The sequence below is a fragment of the Pseudorca crassidens genome, chromosome 13 (assembly GCF_039906515.1).
Source record: "Pseudorca crassidens isolate mPseCra1 chromosome 13, mPseCra1.hap1, whole genome shotgun sequence".
NCBI classification, from domain to species: Eukaryota; Metazoa; Chordata; class Mammalia; order Artiodactyla; family Delphinidae; genus Pseudorca; species Pseudorca crassidens.
Window position 1 is genome coordinate 33,808,036 of NC_090308.1, and position 24,107 is coordinate 33,832,142.

The 24,107-nt window shown below is 36.2% G+C and overlaps 1 protein-coding gene across 13 annotated transcripts in view; it reads left to right on the forward strand.

The window, feature by feature from the left end:
* PTPRK (protein tyrosine phosphatase receptor type K) overlaps nt 1–24,107 on the forward strand; it is a 566,337-nt gene that overhangs the window by 462,475 nt on the left and 79,755 nt on the right. For all 13 annotated transcript variants that reach the window (XM_067702150.1, XM_067702139.1, XM_067702144.1 and 10 more), the window contains exons 12-13: nt 8,440–8,713; nt 11,516–11,552. In XM_067702150.1, the coding sequence (XP_067558251.1) occupies nt 8,440–8,713; nt 11,516–11,552 (311 nt within the window). The remainder of the gene's footprint in view (nt 1–8,439; nt 8,714–11,515; nt 11,553–24,107) is intronic.

Sequence of the window (24,107 nt, forward strand, 5' to 3'; positions counted from 1 at the left end):
CCTATATCATTGGAAAGGAAGAAATATTTTTGTTAATTTAAAAAAAAATTGATAAAAGAACCTGAGTCCATAAAGGAGACTCTTACCTCATGTCTGGCTGAAAATCATGGTAATACCACACCAGAGAAAAAGAGATGATTGGATACATTTGTAATATAAACACTTGTGAAACACTGGCTACGTGAAGATGCAAAGTGCATACTGCTATTCATGAATGAGTGATCTGTGAGTCTCATTGCTGATCCAAAGGAGGAAGAGAAAATGCCTGCATTCAACATCGTTTACTATTGACCAGTAATCAGAGTCATTCACATGTTCCTACCTGTGATAAAATTTACTTTATAGTTGTTCAGTTCTGCTACTGTTTAATGAGCTACCAGGTACTTGCAATTATCTTTTAAGAGTTAGATATTTGAGTGAACTCAGCTTTACTTAATGTAAGCTGCAAACACAGTATATTATTATTATTGCACAATAGTGCTACATAATGTAAACTACCCTCTTTATTAATTTAATCAAATTATTACACAAACATTAACTGACCATGTATTTTGTGCCAGACACTGTGCTAAGCATTGTAAATCAAAGATAAAATGATCACAGCAAAACACAAACCTTTGCCCAGATTTGTCATGGACGATCAGAGGGGTCCGCAGCCTTGTAAATCCTTTGCTTGTAGTTGGTGTTCACAAACTTTATTGTATTAGTGAGTATATTATCGATAACATGTTTTTAAGTCAAAAGTCTTTCTTTGACTTTATTTACATTTACTTACCACAAAATTTCTAATTTCCAGGAATACTACAAGAAGAAATAATTATATACTTTTTAAAATAAGAAGTTTTTTAAAAGAATGTTACTACCAAGAAAAAATCTGTTTTCCAACTGACTTGCCCAGCTACCTGGGATCACCCATAGTGGGGCCTGGTGGCAGGACCAGACTGGTCTAGTCAAGCTATTAGGCTTCAGATGAGCCCTGCCTCCTTTGCTTGTTTGACTCACGCAGTCAGGTAATCTTGTCTTCCTTCCTCTGACCACATCCCTACCTTCAACACCGCTACCAGTGACTGGAGGCTGATCTTGAGGCTCATCTTGTCCAATGCTCGAATTTCTTTGAAAATAAGAACACAATTTGATGTAATCCATTTTCATATCACTGTATTTATGGTACTTCAAATCTTTGATTGGATCCTCATCACTCCCTTCAGATTGTTGAAACTAGTTGACTTTCTACCCAGTTTCTTTTTATTTATGTCAGTCTATCAGAATCTCTTTTCTGCTAATGCTTGTTGCCATTCCACTTTGTGGCCCATCACCTCACCTCTGGGTAAAAGCCAGACCTGTTTACCACCTAGCTAAACCTCCTTAGAGTATCCATTTGTTAGCTTTGTCTGCTATCACAGGCCCTAAATACTAGGTTCTATCTTTCCCTACTTTTCAGTACTACTAGCCTCTGCCAGACTGCATTTTACCATCAGTTTGTTCCAACTCCAGTGGAAATATAAATCTTTCTCCTCTGGTGTACCTAATGTCAAACAAGCTCCAATTTCCAAAGCCTCTGTTATAGCACATAGGAAATCCTTGTTATGTAGAGTTTGTACATTTAGTTTAGTTTAGTTGTACCAAGAAAGCTAAAATTATCAATGGTTTCCATATAAATTTATTGATTCAGTAGCATTCAATATGTGCCAGAAGCTGAGATGGATACTTAGAATAGAAATCATGAAAGCAAATGTAGTATGTACCCTCAAGTGGAGGTGGTAGACTCATAAATGAATGGTAACAATGCAGTATGATAAGTGAAGTGACAGCAGCTAGAAAATGTGGTACTAGAGCTGAGTTTTGAAGGAGAAGTAGAAATGAGCTTAGCCAAGGGTCACTTTGAGAAGAGGAGAGAGGTTGCTCAGAAGAAAAGGGACAATGGGCTTTCCAAATGACCACAAAGAGAAAGACTGGATATGTGACATAGTGTAGCGTGTTCTATTGATAGAACAGCAAGTAGTTCAGGTCGTTGAGAAGGAAGGGTGTGTGGGAGAAGTAACAGGAGCTGAGAGTGGAGAAGAAAGCAAGAGCCCTAACAAGAGGCTGTTTAGTGTCCATCTAAAAACTGAAGGTGGCCACAGAAGGATTTTAAGTGGAAACTATCTTGAGCAATTGTATATTCTTAGAAAGATCACTCTGAGTAGAAACATGGAGAATGAACTGAGGGTAAACCAGACCTGAAGGCACCACGGTCTCAATGAGAAGAGCTACTGGACCACACTACAATGAAAGCAATGGAAATACAGGTGAGGCTATGCCTCCCATATAAGGTTTTACAGTGGTAAGGTGTATAAAGCTTGGTGAGAGGAGTGATAGAATGGAGACTATGGGTGAGAGATGATGGTAGATTTTATTCTAGAGGTGATAACAGAGCAAAAAGTCATCTAAGAATTCAAGATATTGGTTTTTTGAGGTTTTCAAGTAATAACAAATATTTTTATTGTTTTATTTGATTACTACCCCAAATCAAACAAAAGGCGTGCTCTCTCTTTGGAATGAGTTCTTTGGTATATTATAAATTATATAGTATTTCTGTATATTTGCCTATCTTACCAATGCTTTAACCTAGCTTTCTTTCTAAGGTGTCATGATGTGTACAAAATTTTGTACACCCCAGAGAAAAATCCTGTTCTGAATAATGCAGAACTCAGTATCACCAACCACTTTGTTCTTCAGTATTCATTAAGATGGTGTCCATATGCTAATGTAAAACTTGTGCAATGTAGTTCTGGCAAGTGTGGTTCTTTGACAAAATTAATTTTTGAATATATAATCATTCTAAAGGTTGTAAGTTGACTTAACTAGACCTTTGAATCTCCTTACCAACTTTTTTGAGATCTAGCCTTAAAACTGTCATCACTTGACAATCATTACTATGATTCAAAATGAATATTGCCCACATTTGGAATCAGTTCCCTAGAATGCATAATTTATTTTTTTCTGAAATATTTTATATTCTTCTTAAATGAACTCAAATTCTAACCTGAGTAGGTATAATTATAAATTAGAATGTGTAGAATGTCCCATTTATTAAAAGATTGACCCAATGTAGCTGTGTTTTCAAATAATGAAAATAGCAGCAGAATATTGCTAAAACACAGAGAAGAATTCCTCATTGGTGAACTCAGTTTATTGTAAGGTGTAATAATGAATGTGTGTTTTATCACAGCATTTTCCAAATATAAGCTCTACCTATTTTAAGCTGGCAGGAAGCTATCTATTCTAGGGTATAACTAAATGTTTATTTTGTAGGTAAGACCTAAACCGGCATTTTAAAATATTAAGTACCATATATTTTTAGATAGGTAACTAGGATATAGTCATGAAATGCCATCAAAACCATCATTTCTTCCACAGTTATATTAGGAAAAGAAATTGTCTGATGCTCAGTGTTAGCTTAACAGATATACGGATCAGAATATAGAACTGAGTTTAGTTGGAGTACAAACCTTGTATGTTGGAGTTATTTCCTGGGTCAGATGGTCACATATACACAGCTTGAAACATTAGGACTACCGTCCTCATAGATCTGCAGAGTATTTCATTACAAAGAGATCAAATAGTTGCATCTGATTTTCCTTTGGCCCCATTTTATGGGCACACAGGTCATGTGGTCCAAGTAAAATCAAATAGATGTTATTTTAACTTAATGTTTATTCTGTAGAATCATAGCAGGTAGGATTTTTTTTTTTTCTAACCGAAACCATGAGGAGGTGTGCCCTTTGTGTTAAATCTTCTTTCCAGCCTTTAGAGGACTTCAGCCCAGCCAACAACTTTTGCGACCTTGAGAAACTCTGAGCCAGAACCTCTAGCTGAGCCACTCCCAAGTTCCTGATCCCTAGAAACTGTGGGATAATAAATGCCTGTTGTTTTGAGCCACAGAGTTTGGGGATAACTTGTTATGCAGCAGGAGATAACTAATACAAGCACCCACAAAGCTGAAGCTTTCTCTTCCTTCAGGTTTCTGCTTAAAGGGCACATAGGTCTTTCTTGACCACTGCTTATAAAATAGAACTCTTCATCCTGTCATCCCCTATGCCCCATCTTGATTTATTTTTCTTTGTTGTTTTTATCCCCTCTTCAACATATGTGTAGTTTTTTTTTTTAAATTTATGTTTATTTTTTTATATTTCCCTAGTAAAATGTAAGCTTCATGAGAGGAGAGACTTTTACTACTATGTTCATTATTGTAACCTCAGCACTTGAAATGGTGCATGGATACTATTATAATAGTATAATACCAGATAGTATTTGTAATGTAGCATGGTAGTGATAAAAGCAATAAATATTATAAGACAGTGGTTCTTGGCCTTTTCTCAACCCCAGAATTCCCAGAGAGATACTACTGATGGTACCTATCAATGCATCTGTGGCATTACCATTTGTGGGTGGATTAACGACTAAATTGAAAAGGCATCCCACATGACTGAGTTCTACCCATAGTTCACCCTTTCGTTACCTCTACCTCAAGAATTACTTCCATTGGCTTTAGGAGACAGAGTAATTACTGAGTGAACTAGTTAGAGAAGGCTTTATGTCAGAAGTAGAAAAGCTAGAAAAGGAGAAAGGAGGAAACTCTTTGACAGTATATTTGGTATGTTTAGGTAACAATGGTCATACAAGTTTGAGATGGGTGATATACATTAGGAGGTAGTGAGAGCAAGATGGAGCTACCAGGATGTGGTAAGATATTAACCCCAGTGTAGTGAGAATAGATTTTGATAATGGGAGAGCATCACATAATTTTGACAAAGATGAATGTTGGAGAAGAGTAGTTAATGTCCAAAGTGGTGTTTTAGGAAAATATCAGCAGTGTTCAAAATGATTCTCTTTTGCATTCTCCATGAACAGTTCATGGCATACAGAGAATACTCAAAAGATAATTGACAGAATGTATGGCTAGGTAGGTGGGTGCCTAGATTACCTGAAGGAGAAAATGAAGGCAAGAAAACTAGACCAGTAATATGAACATAAAGTTATAAATATCTCCCTAATGCTGGAAGCAATGGATATAAAAAGAAATGGTATATTGCAAGGGAGCTAAAACATGATTAAAAATAAAATTGGTTAAAGTTAATGCCAGCATTTTGAGCTTTGTTGATTCAGAAACTGGTAGTTCCTCTTACAGAAATAGGAAAGTTGTGATAGACCTGGATTGTATGTTTAAGGAGTGAAGAAATGGAGAGCAGGAAACATGATGTGCACCAAAATGGTCATTAAACCTTTACTTCTGTGCATTATCAAAATGTTGGCATTGGGGCAGTCAGTAGGAACAATGGTGGTTATGGGATCTTGGGAAGTCTATTGATGAGAGGAACTGTAAAACATTGGAGCTAAGGAATTTCTCCTGAAGCTTTAAGCAGACATTTTAGATAAAAAAGTGAGGAAGTATACAATTGTATAATTTGTTATTTGATATCACCTAGAAGTTGTACAAGCTAAAACTTAAACCAGAATCACAGAGGGTATACTTCCTAATGGGTTAAAAAAAAATCCATTGTAGGTTGTTATAGGCGACTTTGAGTTCATCTGCAACATTTTTAAACATTAAATAAGGAAGAATATCTACCATGTCTATCATACAATTGCTTTGAGCTAATGGCAAAATCCCTGCGCATATTTTTTTTACAGTCTTATAACTGAAGGGAAGTTGTACGATGAGAAGTCATTATTTGGCCTCCTAAAAAACTAAAAATGACTACCTACCAATGTTTAATCAAATTAAATTACAGTATAGTGAAATCATTTTTAGTTTTTTAACATAAAGAAATCATATTTTGAGTGTTAAGTAAAGATTCATGATGCCAGTATATTGATTTTAACTTAATTGTAGAAATATTTTAAAAATTAATTAAAAGGAATGGGGAAATATGAAATATAGGTAGAGTGAATAAAACTATCTGATGGCTTTGGAATATTTAAATTTGCCAGAGTACTAAGCTCAAATAATATTTAGATCTTGCTAGAGTTAAGTACCATTAGGTAATTAGACCCCACAAGGATGAAAGAGCACAGACCCATTACATGTAATCGGTCAAATCACTTCTAATTTGATTTCCCATTCCTTATTTTCTGTCCTTTAATTTGTATTGATAAATAAGAAAGTAGCAGGGAAAAAACAACTTTAGAAAAATGCGGAATATGGGGTAAAGAACAACCTACTCAGACAAATTGAACAATGAAGGTAAGATCATTTATTTTAAAAAGAACTTCATAATTTTTAGTTTGGGGCTCCATCTCAAGTTCGATGAGATTTTTCCCAAAGAGCAGATCGTACCTTTTCTTCCTTTACTCCCCTCCAACATCGGCAGTTTGCTTTTGTTCTTAATAGATCTGAAAAGACAAGCTGTCTTGTGTGAAGTTCCTTAATTTGGAATGTACAACCTATGTCATTTTAATAGAATTAGTTAAGACTGAATGTTCACCAGATGTTCTGGATTTTTCTAGAGGTATGGACTAATTAACAAGGAATTTATTTATAAAGATTAGGTTAAACAATTAGCAAGGATGGGTAATTATCATTTTTGCAAGAATATAAGGTTAGATTTATTTGAGGAGTGTGCATGTGAGAGTTTATCTACACATATGTATGTATCCACAGGATACACAGATGTATAACATACAGATATAGATTCTAAATTAAAAATAAACAGAAAAAGAAAAGACTAGGTTTGCCTAACATACCATATGTCAGCTATGATCTCTCTCCTTTTTTTTTCTCTCCAAGGGCTATGCTTATGTATTTCCTGTATTTTAAAAGTGACAAGTGCCTGCTCCACAGACCCCTCAGAGAGCATGTATCTTGTCAATAGGGTTCCCTGGAGCTTAGAGAACCAACTTGGCAGAGGTATAGAGAATGATACAGTATATATAATTTCAAATAACATAGAATTCTGCCTTAGTTACTTGCCCAAATCTCAATTTCTGACATTTGTACAATTTCTGTCCTATTTCTAAAGGAAAGGAGATGGATACCAACCTACCAATTTCTTAGCATTATTTTAATGAAAAATGGGAACTTGAATAATTAGGAAGAAAAAAAAATCTTTAATTTATAAAGCTCCTTTCTCTTATTCTATGTTTTCTGTTTCTAGGTATAACAGAGTTTATATTAAATTAGAGTTTTATACTAGATTCTAAACTGGCATAAAATTTAATGTCTAATTGCCTTCGATGCAAATTTTATCTCTCTCTCGCCTTTCTTTATTTTTTGGAAGTTCATTAAAGAAAATATTCTATTGCTGCTGGAGATCCCTTGAATAGCAACTGGTTTCTCCATATAGAATGAGCGTATTTGCCTGGAAGTTCAAGATTCAAACACACATCCCTACACACAGCTTATTTATATTTAATTTATATGTGACCATAGTGCATTCTCTCATAATTGTCAGGAATTTAAAAATATATTTCTTTTAAATTCATTATATATATGTAATATACAAAATATATAAAAATATATTGATAATGTCAGTTTTCTCAGGTGTACATTACCTAAAAACAGTTTGCCTAAAGAATGTCCTACAAAGAAAATTATTAATATACCAGTTGCAGAAATTGATTAAAATTTTAATTAGTGATGAGGCAGATCTTTATTTTAAAGTTGCATTATTTTCTCTCTCCTTTCCTCTATAAAAGATTAGCTATTAGAGAAAAGTTTTAAGACTTTTAAGAAAGGTATTAGAAGGTTTAAGTTTGAGGTTTAATAGGCCAAATGCCATCTGTTCCTACAATTTGTAACATTTTATTATTAACAACTCTAGCAGAAGGAGGCAGTCTATTTCGGTGGCGAGGACAGATTTCTGTCCATCTGTGCCCGTATTGCAGCGTGTCACTTGTGCTTTAGATCTGCATAGCTCTGAGCCGAAGTTGATGCCATGGCAAGGTCAAGAGGTGGAGAAGCCTGTCAGCACATTCTGTCTCTAACACGATGACAGCCACAAACTGGGGCTTCAAGCCCCGCCCTGAGGCAGTCACTCTGTTGGGCCTTGGAGCTGGGCCTTCCACACTATGATTTCAAAGGAAAATGTTAAGTTTAAACATTTTAAAATATCAGACAAAGAACTTAATGTATGATGTGTCTCTGCTTAATGTCAGGTTCCTTATTAGGGTGGTTCATCTCTCAACATTTAAAAATGTGTGGAGTTCTGTGGTGATTCGTCTTTTTTTTTTCTTCAGGTCCTTAGTAATTGCATTGGGGTTAGAGGGAAGCAGAATCCATGTGAAATTCTATTTTACTGCAAAATAGCTTGAAAACCAGAATGCAGGAGGATAAGTCTGACTTGAAAGACTTTGAAACGTTGCATGTTGACATTAAGTACGCTGTTCCTTTTTTGAGAAATCTCACTATCTAGAATCTCTAAATGTGTGCTTTTTTTTTTTTTTTCTTTTTCCAAAAAGTGCCTATCAGATTGTTGTGGAGGAATTGCACCCTCACCGAACCAAGAGAGAAGCCAGAGCCATGGAATGCTACCAGGTTCCTGTCACATACCAAAATGCCATGAATGGGGGTGCACCGTACTACTTCGCTGCTGAACTACCCCCAGGGAATCTTCCCGAACCTGCCCCATTCACCGTGGGCGATAATAGGACCTATCAGGGCTTTTGGAACCCCCCTTTGGCTCCACGCAAAGGATACAACATCTATTTCCAGGCAATGAGCAGCGTGGAGAAGGTGAGCTTCCTTCGAGATTTTGCTTTTTCACTGACCCGAGGAAAAGCTGCTGTTGAATTTTATAAATACTCAGTAACATTTGTCAGGTGAAAAAAATAAAAAGTACGAAACAATCGGTGTGTAGCGGGTGTGTTGTTTCTGTTCCCAGCAACATGCACAGTTTGGGGCCTACTGTAGGGCTGGGGCTCCATGCCAGTTACATCGCACAGCATTCCTGTTTCCTAGTAACTGCTTCTCCTTGAGCCCTCTTCAGGAAAGCCCACAAGGGCAATTGTGAGTAAAATGATTTGAAAAGGTGGGTGTGCTGCTGCCGGGACTCCAGCCCCAGTAAATATGGAGCATTGTTCTGTCTTCTTTGCTCAATAGTGGCACGCTTCAGAAGATTAAATTTACTGCAGGATAAACAGAATGCGTGTTCCACAGCAGGCTAATAAACCCTTATAAACTTTTCAGGGGTTACAAGCCAAATAGTAAATAACTAGTAACAGTCCTCTGATTACAAAGTAATACGGCGCCTGTGGTATATCGTGACAAAACCGAAACAGAAGGCAGCCTGGCAAGGGTGGGATGCTGTGCAGTTAAAGAAGTCTGTTTTCCGTCTCCCTGGCTGCCCTTCTTTTTCCCATTCTGGACACAGTTGTTTTTGAACACTGCCATGGATCCCAAATGAGTATTGAAGAGGGAAACACAACAGGAAGTTAGAAACTACCAGTAGTTCCATACGTGGGGAAATAACCTGGCCTTTCATATCTCATGCTGTTCTCTTGAAAGATTTTCTTTCCTAAAACATATTTTTTTAATTAATTTATTTATTTATTTATTTATGCATGGAGGTGTAGAAAAAAAATGTTGAGAGTAGAAACCTTTTACAACTTAAAATTCAATAGAAGAATGACATTTTCACGTACTTGTAGCTATATAGGAAATTGCTGTATTGGGGTAATTGAGTTCCTGACGTGGGTACCTGGCAGATGTGAAATATGTGCTGTCCTATGGCAAAAGCCGTATTATATCTTGGAATAGTTTCATTGGAAGATATAACAATCCATTTGCATTTCTGTAAGGGGCCCTGAGAACTTAGGGTATTGACTGGCTGCTTTTGAATGAAAGCTTTATCTTTGTGCTTACCTGCATGGCTGGTTTACAGTATATGGAAAGAAAAATGCCACAGCATCTTCTAAGATGTACTTCAAAGCCAGAGGCTGCTCATGTTTTAAAATGCTCTTCTCATCTTCTAGTTTATTTTTACCTAAGTGGGAGTTGGCTGCCCACTTCCCACCCACACATCATTCCATGCCACTACCATGATGGGACTGCTCAAAAAAGAGACAACCATGGAAGTTTTATTCCATTCTGGGTATAAAGTAGTATGGTTCTGTGTTTGGGTATTCATCTTTAGAAAGGTGAGAGATTCCAGATTAACTTTTGTTACTTGGTCTGTGGTATGAGAGAAGTGTTAATGAATGTCTGTTACTTACAAAGAATTTCCTCTGGCACTCTTTAAAAGCTTTGATATGAATTTTCTCTTCTAATGGCTAATATGTCTACATGTGGTTTAATCAAAGTACAGAGTAGCAAGAATATATTTCACAGTTATCTTGGAAAAAAGTTTTAAAATTGACATGGCTCCTATCAGCAGAGGCTGGTAATCCTGATAGACTTAACAGCAATTGCTTTTAGGAAATCAAAGTCCCTTTGAGCCTTTATGGGAATGTGAAACAGTTTCTTGGAGCTTACTAGGAAGGCTTCAGGTCACAATTAAGTAATAGAAGTGCAGATTTTCATTTTTAATTACTAATTTCCCCCTCAATGCTTTATTTTGTTTAATTTAAAAATAATAAATGCCTAAGAGAAAAGTATATAAAGTCTTGGTTTATCAATCTATAGAACTGCTCAAGATGGAGTTACAAATACACCTTGAAAACAAATAGCCTCTGTTTTGTTCACTGTCTTTAACATCTAGAGGAGGAAAATAATCCCACCAAGAAATATTTAATCTGTAACAACTAGATTAAAAAGGAAAAAAGAACAGATAAAATATGCTGTAACTGTGATGCAATTTTTTGATGATCTTTCTAACTTTCATCATTTAGCTCTTTAGTCATGCTGGGATCCAAGTGAAAGTATGTAATGTTCAGCTTTGGTCTGAGTCTACAGCTATGAGGTGAAAATGAAATTTATATTTGGGGGACTTCCCTGGTGGTGCAGTGGATGAGACTCCGTGCTCCCAATGCAGGGGGGCCTGGATTCGATCCCTGGTCAGGGAACTAGATCCCACATGCCTGTCGCAACTAAGAGTTCGCATGCCACAGCTAAGGAGGCTACATACCTCAAATAAGGAGCCCTGGAGCCGCAACTAAGGAGCCAGCACTCCACAACTAGGGAGCCCTCCTGCTGCAACTAAGACCTGGTGCAACCAAATAAATAAATAAATATTTTTTAAAAAAAGAAATTTATATTTGGGTCTGATTTGTATTAGCTTTGCAAATACATTTTTCTTTCTGATCGTTCAGAAAGTACAATAAATGCAAATAGAATGGTATACTGCTTGTCCCAGACAAGATAGCCTGTTTCATTACAAGGTGAAGACAGATACCTACACCTTTAGAAAATACTAAAATTTTTAAGTTATTTTAGATTTTTTTTAAAGTCTCTGCATGAACATAAATAAAAAATGATGTCCTTAATACCGCTATTCTTTATAAACCTGTTTTGTAACCCCAGATTGATCTTCATACTAGTTATAGTTTATGAAATATCTATACCTGACCATTTTCTTTTTTTTTTTTTTTACTCCCTCAGGAAACTAAAACCCAGTGTGTAAGAATTGCTACCAAAGGTAAGAGGTTTGCTTTTTTTTTTTTTCCCCAAATTCCATTCACCAACTTTCTAAAATGAAAGAGCTTTGTTCCCAGTTTCAGGGCTAATTAAATGTGGCACGTCTATTACAGAGTATTTGTAGTAGGGCCTAGTTAAACTGCCAGCCAAGTTCTCTGACTCACTTGGGTGTCTTTAACATGTAATGGAGTGATACTTTCCATCCTCTAGTATTTGACTGGAGGAATCTTGTTCTGAGAATAGGAAAGATTTAGAAAACTTTAGAAGGACTTGTTTCTGCCATTTATTAGTATCTGAAAGGTCTTGTGCTGCTGATCAGCCAACATATTAGGAAAAGCTCAGCAATATCAGCTGAAAATAGCATATTCCTTATTTAAAAACCTCTGTTACTTTCTGTGGTAGACAATCAAACACAAAAAGATGGAGCTGGTCTAGGCATATGCAAGGGTGTGGACAGAGACGGGTCCATATTGCTAGTGCAGTTTGATTGAAGATGCTTTACTTTTTTTTATCTAAAAAATTTTTTTAATCCAACTGATGCCAAGAAATTAGATCTGGGAACAGCCAAGACTTCTCCTCCTTATATTGCATATTATAGTTTAGTTGCCTTGTTTCTTTAAGAGAAAACATTTTCATCTTTGAATGAATATTTAGAGTTCAGAGTGGGAGAAAGTCTCCTGCATTCACAATGTTTATAATCTTTCACTTAAGAGTTATTTGGCTGTGCCAGCAAGGGAGAGAGAGCTACTTGGTGTATGTATTCTAGCAAGAGAAATGAGAAAAAGCTGTTCGTATGCAGAGGTGGGGCTCCGCAGAGGGTTGGTGCTTTGGGTGGTTTGCTGCCAGAATTAGTATTAGGCCCCCATTCATGAGCAGTAGTTGATTCATTTGGAGTAAAAATGAATGGCCATATTCTGTTTGTGCTGGCATCTTTCCTTTCATCATTTTTCTCCATCTAATCATCAATCTGCTCAATTAAGCATTTGTTTTATACTCTTGATTTGTAAAGGCAATAACAAAAGACTTCCCTTGACTCATGAGGAGTAATAAAAAAGCTTCACAGAAGAGAAAAAATATACACTTTTTCAATTCAAATACTAAGATTCCTCGTGATATTTTAAACAATAAAGCAATCCTAAATGAAGGAAAAGAGAAAGTATATACAGATGCATATAATGTATAGGCATTTATTTTATTTTAAAAACTTGGCATATGGATCAAGAATTAAAGTTGACATTTTTAGAAGATAATAGCAGAAGGCATTTAGGACCTATGCTTTTCCGGATTTGAAATAGAACCAGAAATGTAAAATGGTCTCATGTCAGCCTGCGAGAAGTTTTTTAGATATGGATAAATGATTCTAAAATTTAAAATTTTCTTATTCGGCTATTTAATTATTTGCATTTACATGAGCTTAAGTGTCATGTTGTCCCACGCTCAATACAAATAAAATTATGATGACAAATATCATATTATATTTTGACTGCAGGAGAGCTGGGATTATGGAAATTAGATTTACCATGTGGCATAGAATATTTGCCAGAAACTCAGAGGTAGTAAGATAGGGAGCATTTGTGGTAGTTTCTTCTTTGCCTAATAATCTAGCCCTGCTGTACTTCTGGGTCTCAGGTTGACAGCGTGGTTTACTGCGTGAAAGAAATCTGGCCTCAGACTATCTGGGTTCAAATCCTGACTTTGCCCCTTCTTACTGTTATTTAAAGTTGGGCAAAATTTTTAACCTCTCATTCTAAAAATAAGAATGATAGGGCTTCCCTGGTGGCGTAGTGGTTGAGAGTCCGCCTGCCGATGCAGGGGACACGGGTTCGTGCCCCGATCCGGGAAGATCCCACATGCTGCGGAGCACCTGGGCCCGTGAGCCATGGCCGCTGAGCCTGCGTGTCCGGAGCCTGTGCTCCGCAACGGGAGAGGCCACAACAGTGAGAGGCCCGCGTACCAAAAAAAAAAAAAAAAAAAAAAGAATGATAAGAGTACCTACCCCTTACTAGTATTGTGAAGATTAAAATAATTTATATGTACAAAATGCCTGAATAGTACCTAGTATACTATAACTATCAGTTAAGAGTTAACTGCTGTTTTATCATCACCATAATTATCATAATCCTTTCGTACCTTGCTTCAGAAGGACATAATCTGTGTTATGTAGTAATGAAAGAAATAAAAATGAAACTAAGTTTTCGTGATAGAGATTACTTGGGGAAAAAGTAAGGGGTTTTGTTTTTATTTTTTATTTGTTTATTTTTAATATATTTCTATCCAGATCTAATGTAATGCCTTCTCTGGACACTTAGCATTTTTCTACATAGAAAAAAAACACATTATTAAGGTAAAATTACTTTTTGCCTGACTATGTTTTAAACTAACAACATACAAGTATGGTCAGCTTTCATACTAAAAATTTTCAGTATGAAAATTAAAACATTTCTGGCAGGGCATGTTGAAGATACACTTATTAAATGACATAACCATATTGACTAGGAAGGGAAGAAGGAACCTTCTGGGCAAGGAATGATTCAATATTTCACAGGTGTCTAGTATACGTAGGCAAAAACCTATTAAACTGTATACTTAAAATGTGTGCACTGGGGCTTCCCTGGTGGAGCAGTGGTTAAGAATCCGCCTGCCAACACAGGGGACACGGGTTCAAGCCCTGGTCGGGGAGGATCCCACATGCCCCGGAGCAGCTAGGCCCCTGCACCACAACTACTAAGTCTGCGCTCTAGAGCCCATGCGCCACAACTACTGAGCCCATGTGCCACAACTACTGAAGCCTGCGTGCCTAGAGTCTGTCCTCCTCAACAAGAGAGGCCACTGCAATGAGAAGCCCGTGCACCGCAACGAAGAGTAGCCCCCACTCGCCGTAACCAGGGAAAGCCCGCGCACAGCAACAAAGACCCAACACAGCCAAAAATAAATTAAAATATAATAAATAAATTTTTTTTAAATGTGTGCACTGTACTGACTTAGGGCACTGGAAATTCTTGTGGGAAATGTGAAAGAATTTAAAAGCCAAGAACAAGTAGCCCACACACTAAAATAGCATGATCGTTTTGAAAATATTTTGACTTGTGAAAATTATTCTAAAAAATTTCCAATGTAATGGATTGCTTCCTGCCTTCTTGGAAGTCACACCTGTTGGTAGCCAACACATAAAGAGAATACAGACATTGACTTGACTGGTAAAGAAAACATATGAATAATCAACGTCATAAGGTCTAAAATAAATAGTGATGTGAATATATATTATGAGACAAAAGAAGCGTTCTGGGAGTTAGGTTCATTGCAGTTGGGATCATTGGTCCTGCTCTCTGACTCCCATTTAGTTAAGAAGTCCCTGAGAAGACATGTGTCAGGAATGGAGTGGAAAGGTTAATCTAAATTATACTGGAAATCATGAAAGTCATACCGTTTATACAATAGCATATCCAAACCCAAAATTGTAAACATACAAAAAGGAATTTAGTCCGCTGCTATCTTTGGAAAGCAAAAAGGAGAATAAGTCTCAGGAAAGGTTTCTGTCGTACATCAAGAAAAAGGGCCAAGCTTGGAAAGTCACTTGTCCAGTGAAGAGCATGGTGCAACTTGCATGCTCAACATGTATAGGTACAAGTCTCTCTGACCACTGAAAGAACACTGTTTAGACTGATATCAGTTTGCTTTATGTCTTTTTACATATAATTTATAACAATGCTCAAAACTGGTATACACACACAAAATTATTTGTAAATTAGCAGCTAAGAATCTTGTGCCATGGTACCATAAAGAATGTATACCACTATAACTTTATTCTTTTCTCAAGGAAAATATTCAGTGAGTGATATTTTAATGGTTAGATTTAAATATGAAAATATTATATGATTATAATAGAAATTACTCAGTGGGTTTTCAAAAGTATTTCTCAGGAAATATGCTTTATCCATATTAAACTAACGAGATGTATTTCAATTGAATTTTTATTTTATCTTGGTCAATAATATCTCGCATATTATGTCATTTAAAGTGTTCTCAATATATAAATAATCATTTATGGAACCACATACTCAATTTACATAAAATTATTCTATAAGCAAGCAAGCATTGGTAAGTAATCAAGATATCAAATAATTCCCTAGAATAAAACTAAGAAATAAGACCAATAGTATATGAAATTGAAAGTATTATAATCTGTTTATATAAGTAGTTTACATTTTGAAACTATTTTGATTGTGTCCAATTTCCCCTCATGTTCATTTCTGGGTTTTTTTAGAAGAAAACTGATAATTTAAAATTTTAATTTCGATGGAGGTTCCTATGTTGGTAAAATCTGTCCATTTCCAATAAAAGCTATCAAGTTTAATAGAACAGAAAAGTGTAATATAAGTAAATTTATTTGAACATAGCATTTAAGGTGAAAAAGAGGATTTTTTCCTTAAGTTAATGAAATACAGCTACTTTTTATGTTGTGACAAACCCTTAAGTTTTCAAGTCAAGAATGGATTTTATTCCAAATCTCCATTTGTAAATAGTTTGCTTTGGCAAACTGCTGTTTGTCTGTCTACCCATTAACCATTCTTTGACTTCTTCCAATTTCATTTGGATATCAATATGCCAGTCATGTATTTAGCATTTATTTAATGCCTGTTTTACACCAAACAACATTCTAGGCCTTGGAGATAGAGCAGTAAATAAATATAGACAAAGCCCTAACTTCTATGAACTTAAATTCCAGTAGAGGGAAACAGACCAGACACAAATTCTTTGCCGAGAAATAAAGCAGTAAGTGAGGATAGGGAATGCTGGGACTTGTGTCTAGGGCATCGCTATTTTGTATACAGTTATCAGAGAAAGACACACTGGTGAGGTGAAGGAAATGAGAGAGGGACCCATGCAGGGGAGCAGCTTTCACGGCAGAAGGAACACACGCAGAGACCTTGAGGAGAAAGTACCTTCGCTGCTCAGGGGAGGTAGACTCAAGACGCAGGGGATGAATCAGATTGGTCTTAATTAGTGATTCTCAAACTTTAGCTCGAGTCAGAATTACCTGGAGGGCTTGTTAAAGCGGATTGTTGAGCCTCAACTCCACAGTTTCTGAATCAGTAGTCCTGGAGAGGGGCTCAAGAATGTGCATTTCTCACAGGTTTGCAGCTGAGACTGATGCTATTGCTCAGGTGACTACACTTTGATAGTCACTGGTCTTCTAAGAAAATTTTTTCTTCCTGACTTTTGGAAGGAGAGATAGCAGAGACAACCCCCAACCCATCCATCTTATTTTGAGCATTATTTTGTAAGGATGTGATATTTAGAAAGTTGAGAACCAAATTGGTTAAAAAGAGGAGAACATTAAAGAAAACAAATAAGCCAACTCAAAGCCCTAACAACTCTGAGCTGAGATACCAATTGCTGGAACTCCTTAACTCCAAATATTGATGTGTGAAAAAAATAAATGTCCTTATTATCAAAACCACTACTGGTGGGTAATCTGTTACTTGCAGCAGGTAATGTCTGAACTGACATTTGATTTTTATTTCCCCTTAGGAATAATAATGAAAAATAGTAGTTTGGTTCCAAGATGAGGTATAAAGGACCAATTATTTCATGGAACGATTGGAAGAGAGCACTTAAACTCCATATAACTCAATCATTGACCTTTAAAAGTAGGGAATCTCCTGTTAGGTGTCAGTCTAGAATATTAGGAACCCGTTTGTTGCCTTGGAATAGGTACTTTGGTAGGATTATCCTTACTTGGTCCTCGAAGGAGCTGGAAAGGAGGAACCCACATGGTTCTTCTAGAAGCCATGGAAAGAAGAGAATTCCAAACACTAAAGCATGCATGTGTCCGTTCATCCATTCATTTAATATCAGCTTATTTATTCTTTTGATAAACCCAAAGTTGACCTGTGATTGTGAAAGGTGTTGGTTTAACTATTTTGTATATTCCCATCCTGGGAACGGTCTAAATCAGATCATTATTAATTCAGAATATTACTTATATTAAACAGTGATGATATAGGTCTTTGCCAACCCCTCAAAATATCTTGACTTCACTGCTAGCATGCATTTTAAACATGCATTCCAATATTAAGAAAAATTCGCTTGTTACAAAAGAGTAGGTGTGCATGGAAGATTTTATCCAATATATATGGAAGCATACAAACACTGGTAATATTTTATTTACTTTATTCTTTCTTCCCTCCTTTGCTATTTATTCCCTAATTACTGGATAAAGAATAGTTTCTTAAAAAGCATTTGCTTCATAGTTTTAATTTTTTCTTATGCTCCTTTTGTCAAATTTTTTCATTGGTGCCCTTTTCTCTGAGTGTGCAGATGGATGAAAGTGCCTTATTTTAAGTGATCAGGCATTCAAAAATAACAAGCATGAGAAGTAAAAGAACACTTAGCCTGTCAAGAAGTTACAGTAATACCATGGAAGCTCCATTTGGTTGTACCATGTGTGTAGAATCTTTCTGACTGAATTCATTCCCACCATGTTTATCACACATGAACTTGAGTACATCTCAACAATCTCGGCTCTTAAATTGCACTCTTGGGCAGTATCCTTCACAGCTGCAGAGAAGGGAGATTTGAAAGTAGGGGTGAGGTTTGAAGAAAAAAATATATTTAATTGGATTTCAGGCTCTAAAATCCTAACAGTTTCTTAAATTGTACGAAGATGCTTTATATTTTGCCAGCTACATGTTGAAGGAAATGGTAAAGCATCAGGAAGAAATTTTCAGATCCATTTATACCGCTTTTTATGCTGATGGAAACTAAGGTCAACTGTGATGCTTTAGTCTGGCTATTAAGAAATCCTGGGTAGGGGTGGGGCTTTTCTGGGTCCTGAGGATAGAATTAGCTTTGAGGAAGCTGCCAGCTCTTCTGAAAAATTGTAATCAGCGAGACTAACTTTGTTGTTCTTCCTCTGAATGCCTAAGTACTTTTGCTGGTACTCACACTCCTTTCTCTCACGAGGGAAAGGAATGTGCATCATTCTTCTTGCCTATTGTATCTATGTACTCGTTTTCAAAAATTAATCTGATTTGGGGTTTCCTTTTTCTTCAACTCAGAAGGGAGGGAATTGCAGGAAAGTATATTAGTAATAGACTACAGCCCGAGGAAAATGAAAGTATATCTAAGTGAAACCAAGCAGGGAGGAAGTACAGTTTTAATAAAGCTTAAATCAGTGATTCACGGCTTGGAACTAACCTCTGTCAGGCAGCAATATTTCCTTGTGCTCTGTCAAAGGCCTTATCCTTGTAAATTCTTTTTTTTTAATACAGAGAAAGTTACAAAAAATTAACAGCTACTAGAGTTTTTTCAACTTATTTGCAAAACTAAAATATTCCTTTGCTTTTAAAAAACTGGAGGAGAAGAAAAGCATAATATTTCTACAGTGAAGTCAAAGGCTAATGATTCTCTAAATTATATATTCTTCCGAAATTTCTTAGGATGAAGAACTGTCTAGGTGGACTGTAAGGTTTATGAGGGTAGGGGTAACATCCGCTTATATTTGTGAAGTCCATGCCTGATATTTAATATAAATGCAGTCTCTTTGGAATGAATGAATATTAATTGTCCAGAATTATTTCACTTTTCAATGCCTTGAAGATATATTAGTCGTCTTCTTTTACTACATCTTTGTTTTATTGACATACTTTAGAAATAATTTGAAGTGTTTCTTTTTAATCTACAGAAAAGGAAAAAAATTAATGAATAAAAAGTTTGCCCTCTTGGTATTCCAGTCAGTTTTTGATTCCCTTCCATCTAAACTATACTACAGTCTTAGAATGGAAAAAAAATTATGTAGAAAGAAAAGTTTTGCTTGAGTTATTCATTTTATTTTTTCTTATATTAATTTTTACCTTTTTCTTTATGAGGAGAGTAGGTTTAAAAAGTAAAGACTAGAAAAAATAGAATAAAAATTATATATGTAATGTAATTATGTATACTGTGTAAGTATTCTGCTAAAGTAATGGGCAGTTTTTAAAAACAGAAGAGTTACTGATGGGAAATTTCTGGCTAGTGATGATTTTTAATTCATTTTAAGAAGACAATTGAACTTTATTTACTTATTATTATACTTATTATAATTTTTAGCAGTTGTACATTATGAAAATATTACTAATTTATTTTGCAGACATTTTAGAAATTTCAATAGCATTTCCTCTATTTTTATAACAAACTATTTTTCAAATTGAAAATAATGCTGACATACACACACCTGTTATATACAGAATATTAACATGAGCCAGGAATGCAGGTGGCCTCAGGAAACTAGAAAGGACAAAGAAACGATTTTCCCCTTTGAGCCTCCAGAAGGGAACACAGGCCTGCCAAACCTCAATTTCAGTGCCATAACATTCATTTAGGACTTCTGACATCTAGAACCATAGATAATAAATTTGTGTTGTTTTAACTCACGAATGTGTGGCAATTGGTTACAGCATAAAAAGTAACTAATACAGATTTTGGTGCCTGGAAATGGGGTCCTGCTGTAGCAAATACCTAAAAATATGGACATAACTTTGGAAGTGGGCAGGGGCAGGGGCTTGGAAGAATTTTGAGGAGCAAGACAGAAAAAGCTTGAATTGCCTTTAACAGACTGTCGGTAGAAACGTGAATGCTGAAGTGTCTACTGTCAGAAGAAAACAAGGAACATGTTGCTGGAAACTGGAAGAAAAAGGATCTTTTTTATGTGCCAGAAATTTAGCTGAATTGTGTCCTGTGGTTACATGGGAAGCAAAATTTGTAAACGATGAACTTGGATATGTAGGTGAGGAGATTTCTAAGCACTGTTGAAGGTGCAACCTTTCTGCACGTTCACACCTTCACACACACACACATTTATTATTTGTTGACATTATTATCTTTATATAGTGGCAATACAGATTCCCTATTGTAATCCTTTGATTTTGAACAAGGCAAATGCTAAACAATAGAAAACTTAAATTATTTTTATTCTTAGTAATTAAAAACAGGTCTTTAGAGTGAATCCCCACATCAAAAGGATTACATTAGTTTTATTGCAGTATTATGGTAACATGAGCTCTGCCTCTCTTTTCTTCTGTATTTATCCGATTGTAGAAATAAAAGATTAAAATCCAGTTTGGCCTCATTGAAACACATTTTCAGAGTGTTATAGTGCATTGGTTTATGATTATTGCTCCATAATACACAAAGTATTCTTTATCCCCTATCAGTTTAGTGTCTGAAATTATGCATTCTATTCAGTTTTTAATGAAATGTGGATTACTTTAAAGATTATCTCTCTGATTTAATAAATGGCATTAGAATAGAAAGTTAATTGGATCTTTCTTGAATGAGCAGTGACCACTATGTGTGATTGATAGGAGGAAAATACAGTGAATGCCATTTTTTAATTTGTTTTATGTGTTTAAAACTTTTAGATTAGTAAAGTGGGTATTTTTGTGATCAGTTTTCTCAAGTAAATTATGTAGCACCTATTACCCTTGTAAAAATCATGGTAAAATTCTAATTTCTTTTAAAAATAAAAATTTCTCAGATTTTGTGAAATTGAGATATAAAAAATGCCCCATACTTGAACACATATAATTTAGTGTGTTTTCATTTTAAAAACAGAAAATGAATGTTATCACCCAAACATCGAAATAGTTCTAGATTTGTCACCTTCCGTTTTTTACACTAATTTCAACTGAACTTTAAAATTCGGAAACTTGTTCACTTCTTTCATTGTCTACTCTTTATTCCAAGAGCCCCTGCTGTATTTACTGACAAAGGGATTACCACTTACGCGTCCTTGCTTTAGGAAATGCAGAAATTCATGTTTGTAAATATGATGCTAGAGGTGACAAAGTGATTATCACCACATTTTGTATACCCCTGGTGGTAGCAGAAGGAAGTTTACAGTTTAAGTATCACTGGCCTTTCATGAAATATACAAATTGTCCTTTTAAACCAGTGTTACTCTTCCTGATAGATGTTTGTGTGTGCAAGTGTGCCTTCCATAATGTGAATTCAAAAAGACAGTGTTTTCTTTGCTGGCTGTTGCTGTTATTTACAACACCTGGCTTTACATCTGTGCCTTTAAAGTCCCAGTCTTTGCCTTTGAGGAAACCATCAATTCTTGTATACCTCCTGCTTTCTTGGTCTCTTTGCTGCTATTCTTTCCCAGGTGAAAATCCAACTAGGCTATGCCTTTGAGGTAGGATTTCACTCTACTAGTAAAAGTGTCCTCTGCTCTCCCTAAAACCGCCATCTCAGTTCTGACTCCTTTATAAAAAGCTGCTTTGGGGGGCTTCCCTGGTGGCGTAGTGGTTGAGAGTCCGCCTGCCGATGCAGGGGACACGGGTTCGTGCCCCAGTCCGGGAAGATCCCACATGCCGCGGAGCGGCTGGGCCCGTGAGCCATGGCCGCTGAGCCTGCGCGTCCGGAGCCTGTGCTCCGCAGCGGGCGAGGCCACAACAGTGAGAGGCCCGCGTACCGCAAAAAAAAAAAAAAAAAAAAAGCTGCTTTGTATTGGCCAGGTATTCTTCTGACCTATTCAGCCAGTAGGGGAGATAGTTTGAAGTAAACGTGGTTCATTGGTGGTGATCTCACAGTGCACTAAAGACAAGAGCAAATAAGAAAATTTTTGTGGAGAAATAAGGAAGAAATAAAACTCAAGGTCCTAGGAAGTATGTAGCTAAGACTCCACCTCACATAATTTAGCTTTTCTGTAGGCTTCCTACCATATCGATTTTCAGAAGTGCTCATGGTAAAAACTACTTTTGTTGGTCTGCTAAACATTGGGAATTTGGTCATCCATCCACAATGTATTTACTGTGTGCTTACTCTCTGTCAGGCACTCAGCCAGATATTGAGCTTCAAGTAGAGGGTTGTGGGATGGAGAGCAGGACACCTGTATGCAGTTACTATGCAGAGCAGGTTTGAGGTAAAAATAGTCATTGGCCACATCTGTCTTAAATCATGAGCTATCATCTTCAGGGAGATTCCTCAACTCTTTTAGGATCTGTTCTTGGAAATAGGATGCTTCTCTTTTCATTTTGGTAGGATATTTACAGTCTATGTTATAGAGTTGCTATAATCTAGAATTAACTAATAACCTCCATTAAACAAATATCTTCCTGTATGAAAACTATGGAGGTGTTTTTGTTCAGATTTTATGAATCTAAGGTTGTGTTGTAGATACAAAACTTTACATGTTTACCTAAAGTGGGGGTCTCTTTCCAGACTTATTTATGATCATAGAGGCATATCTATATTTCTATTTCTACCAAAAGATAGATTTTTTAAAAATTTGCCATCATCCTAAGACAGTGGTCTGAGGCTTGCATTTTTTTAACACCTTTGTTGGAGTATAATTGCTTTACAATGTTGTGTTAGTTTCTGCTGTATAACAAAGTGAATCAGCTATATGTATACATAAATCCGCATATCCCCTCCCTCTTGCATCTCCCTCGCACCCACCCTATCCCACCGCTCTAGGTGGTCACAAAGCACTGAACTGATTTCCCTGTGTGATGCAGTTGCTTCCCACTAACTATCTATTTGACATTTGGTAGTATATATATGTCAGTGCTACTCTCTCACTTGGTCCCAGCTTACCCTTCCCCTTCCACGTGTCCTCGAGTCCATTCTCTACATCTGCATCTTTATTTCTGTCCTGCCCCTAGGTTCGTCAGAACCTTTTTTTTTTTCTTTCGATTCCATATATATGTGTTAGCATGTGGTATTTGTTTTTCTCTTTCTGACTTACTTCACTCTGTATGAGACACTCTAGGTCCATCCACCTCACTACAAAAACTCGATTTCGTTTCTTTTTATGGCTGAGTAATATTCCATTGTATATATGTGCCACATGTTCTTTATCCATTCATCTGTCGATGGACACTTAGGTTGCTTCCATGTCCTGGCTATTGTAAATAGTGCTGCATTGAACATTGTGGTACATGTCTCTTTTTGAATTATGGTTTTCTCAGGGTATATGCTCAGTAGTGGGATTGCTGGGTCATATGGTAGTTCTATTTTTAGTTTTTTAAGGAACCTCCGTACTGTTCTCCATAGTGGCTGCATTGATTTATATTGCCACCAACAGTGTAAGAGGGTTCCCTTTTGTCCACACCCTCTCCAACATTTATTGTTTGTAGATTTTTTTGATGATGGCTATTCTGTCCGATGTGTGGTGATACCTCATTGTAGTTTTGATTTGCATTTCTCTAATGATTAGTGATGTTGAGCATCCTTTCATGTGTTTGTTGGCAATCTGTATATCTTCTTTGGAGAAATGTCTATTTAGGTCTTCTGCCCATTTTTTGGATTGGGTTGTTTGTTTTTTTGATACTGAGCTGTATGAGCTGCTTGTGTATTTTGGAGATGAATCCTTTGTCAATTGCTTCATTTGCAAATATTTTCTCCCCTGAGGGTTGTCTTTTCCTCTGGTTTATGGTTTCCTTTGCTGTGCAAAAGCTTTTAAGTTTCATTATGTCCCATTTCTTTATTTCTGTTTTTATTTCCCTTTTCTCTAGGAGGTAGGTCAAAAAGGATCTTGCTGTGATTTATGTCATAGAGTGTTCTGCCTATG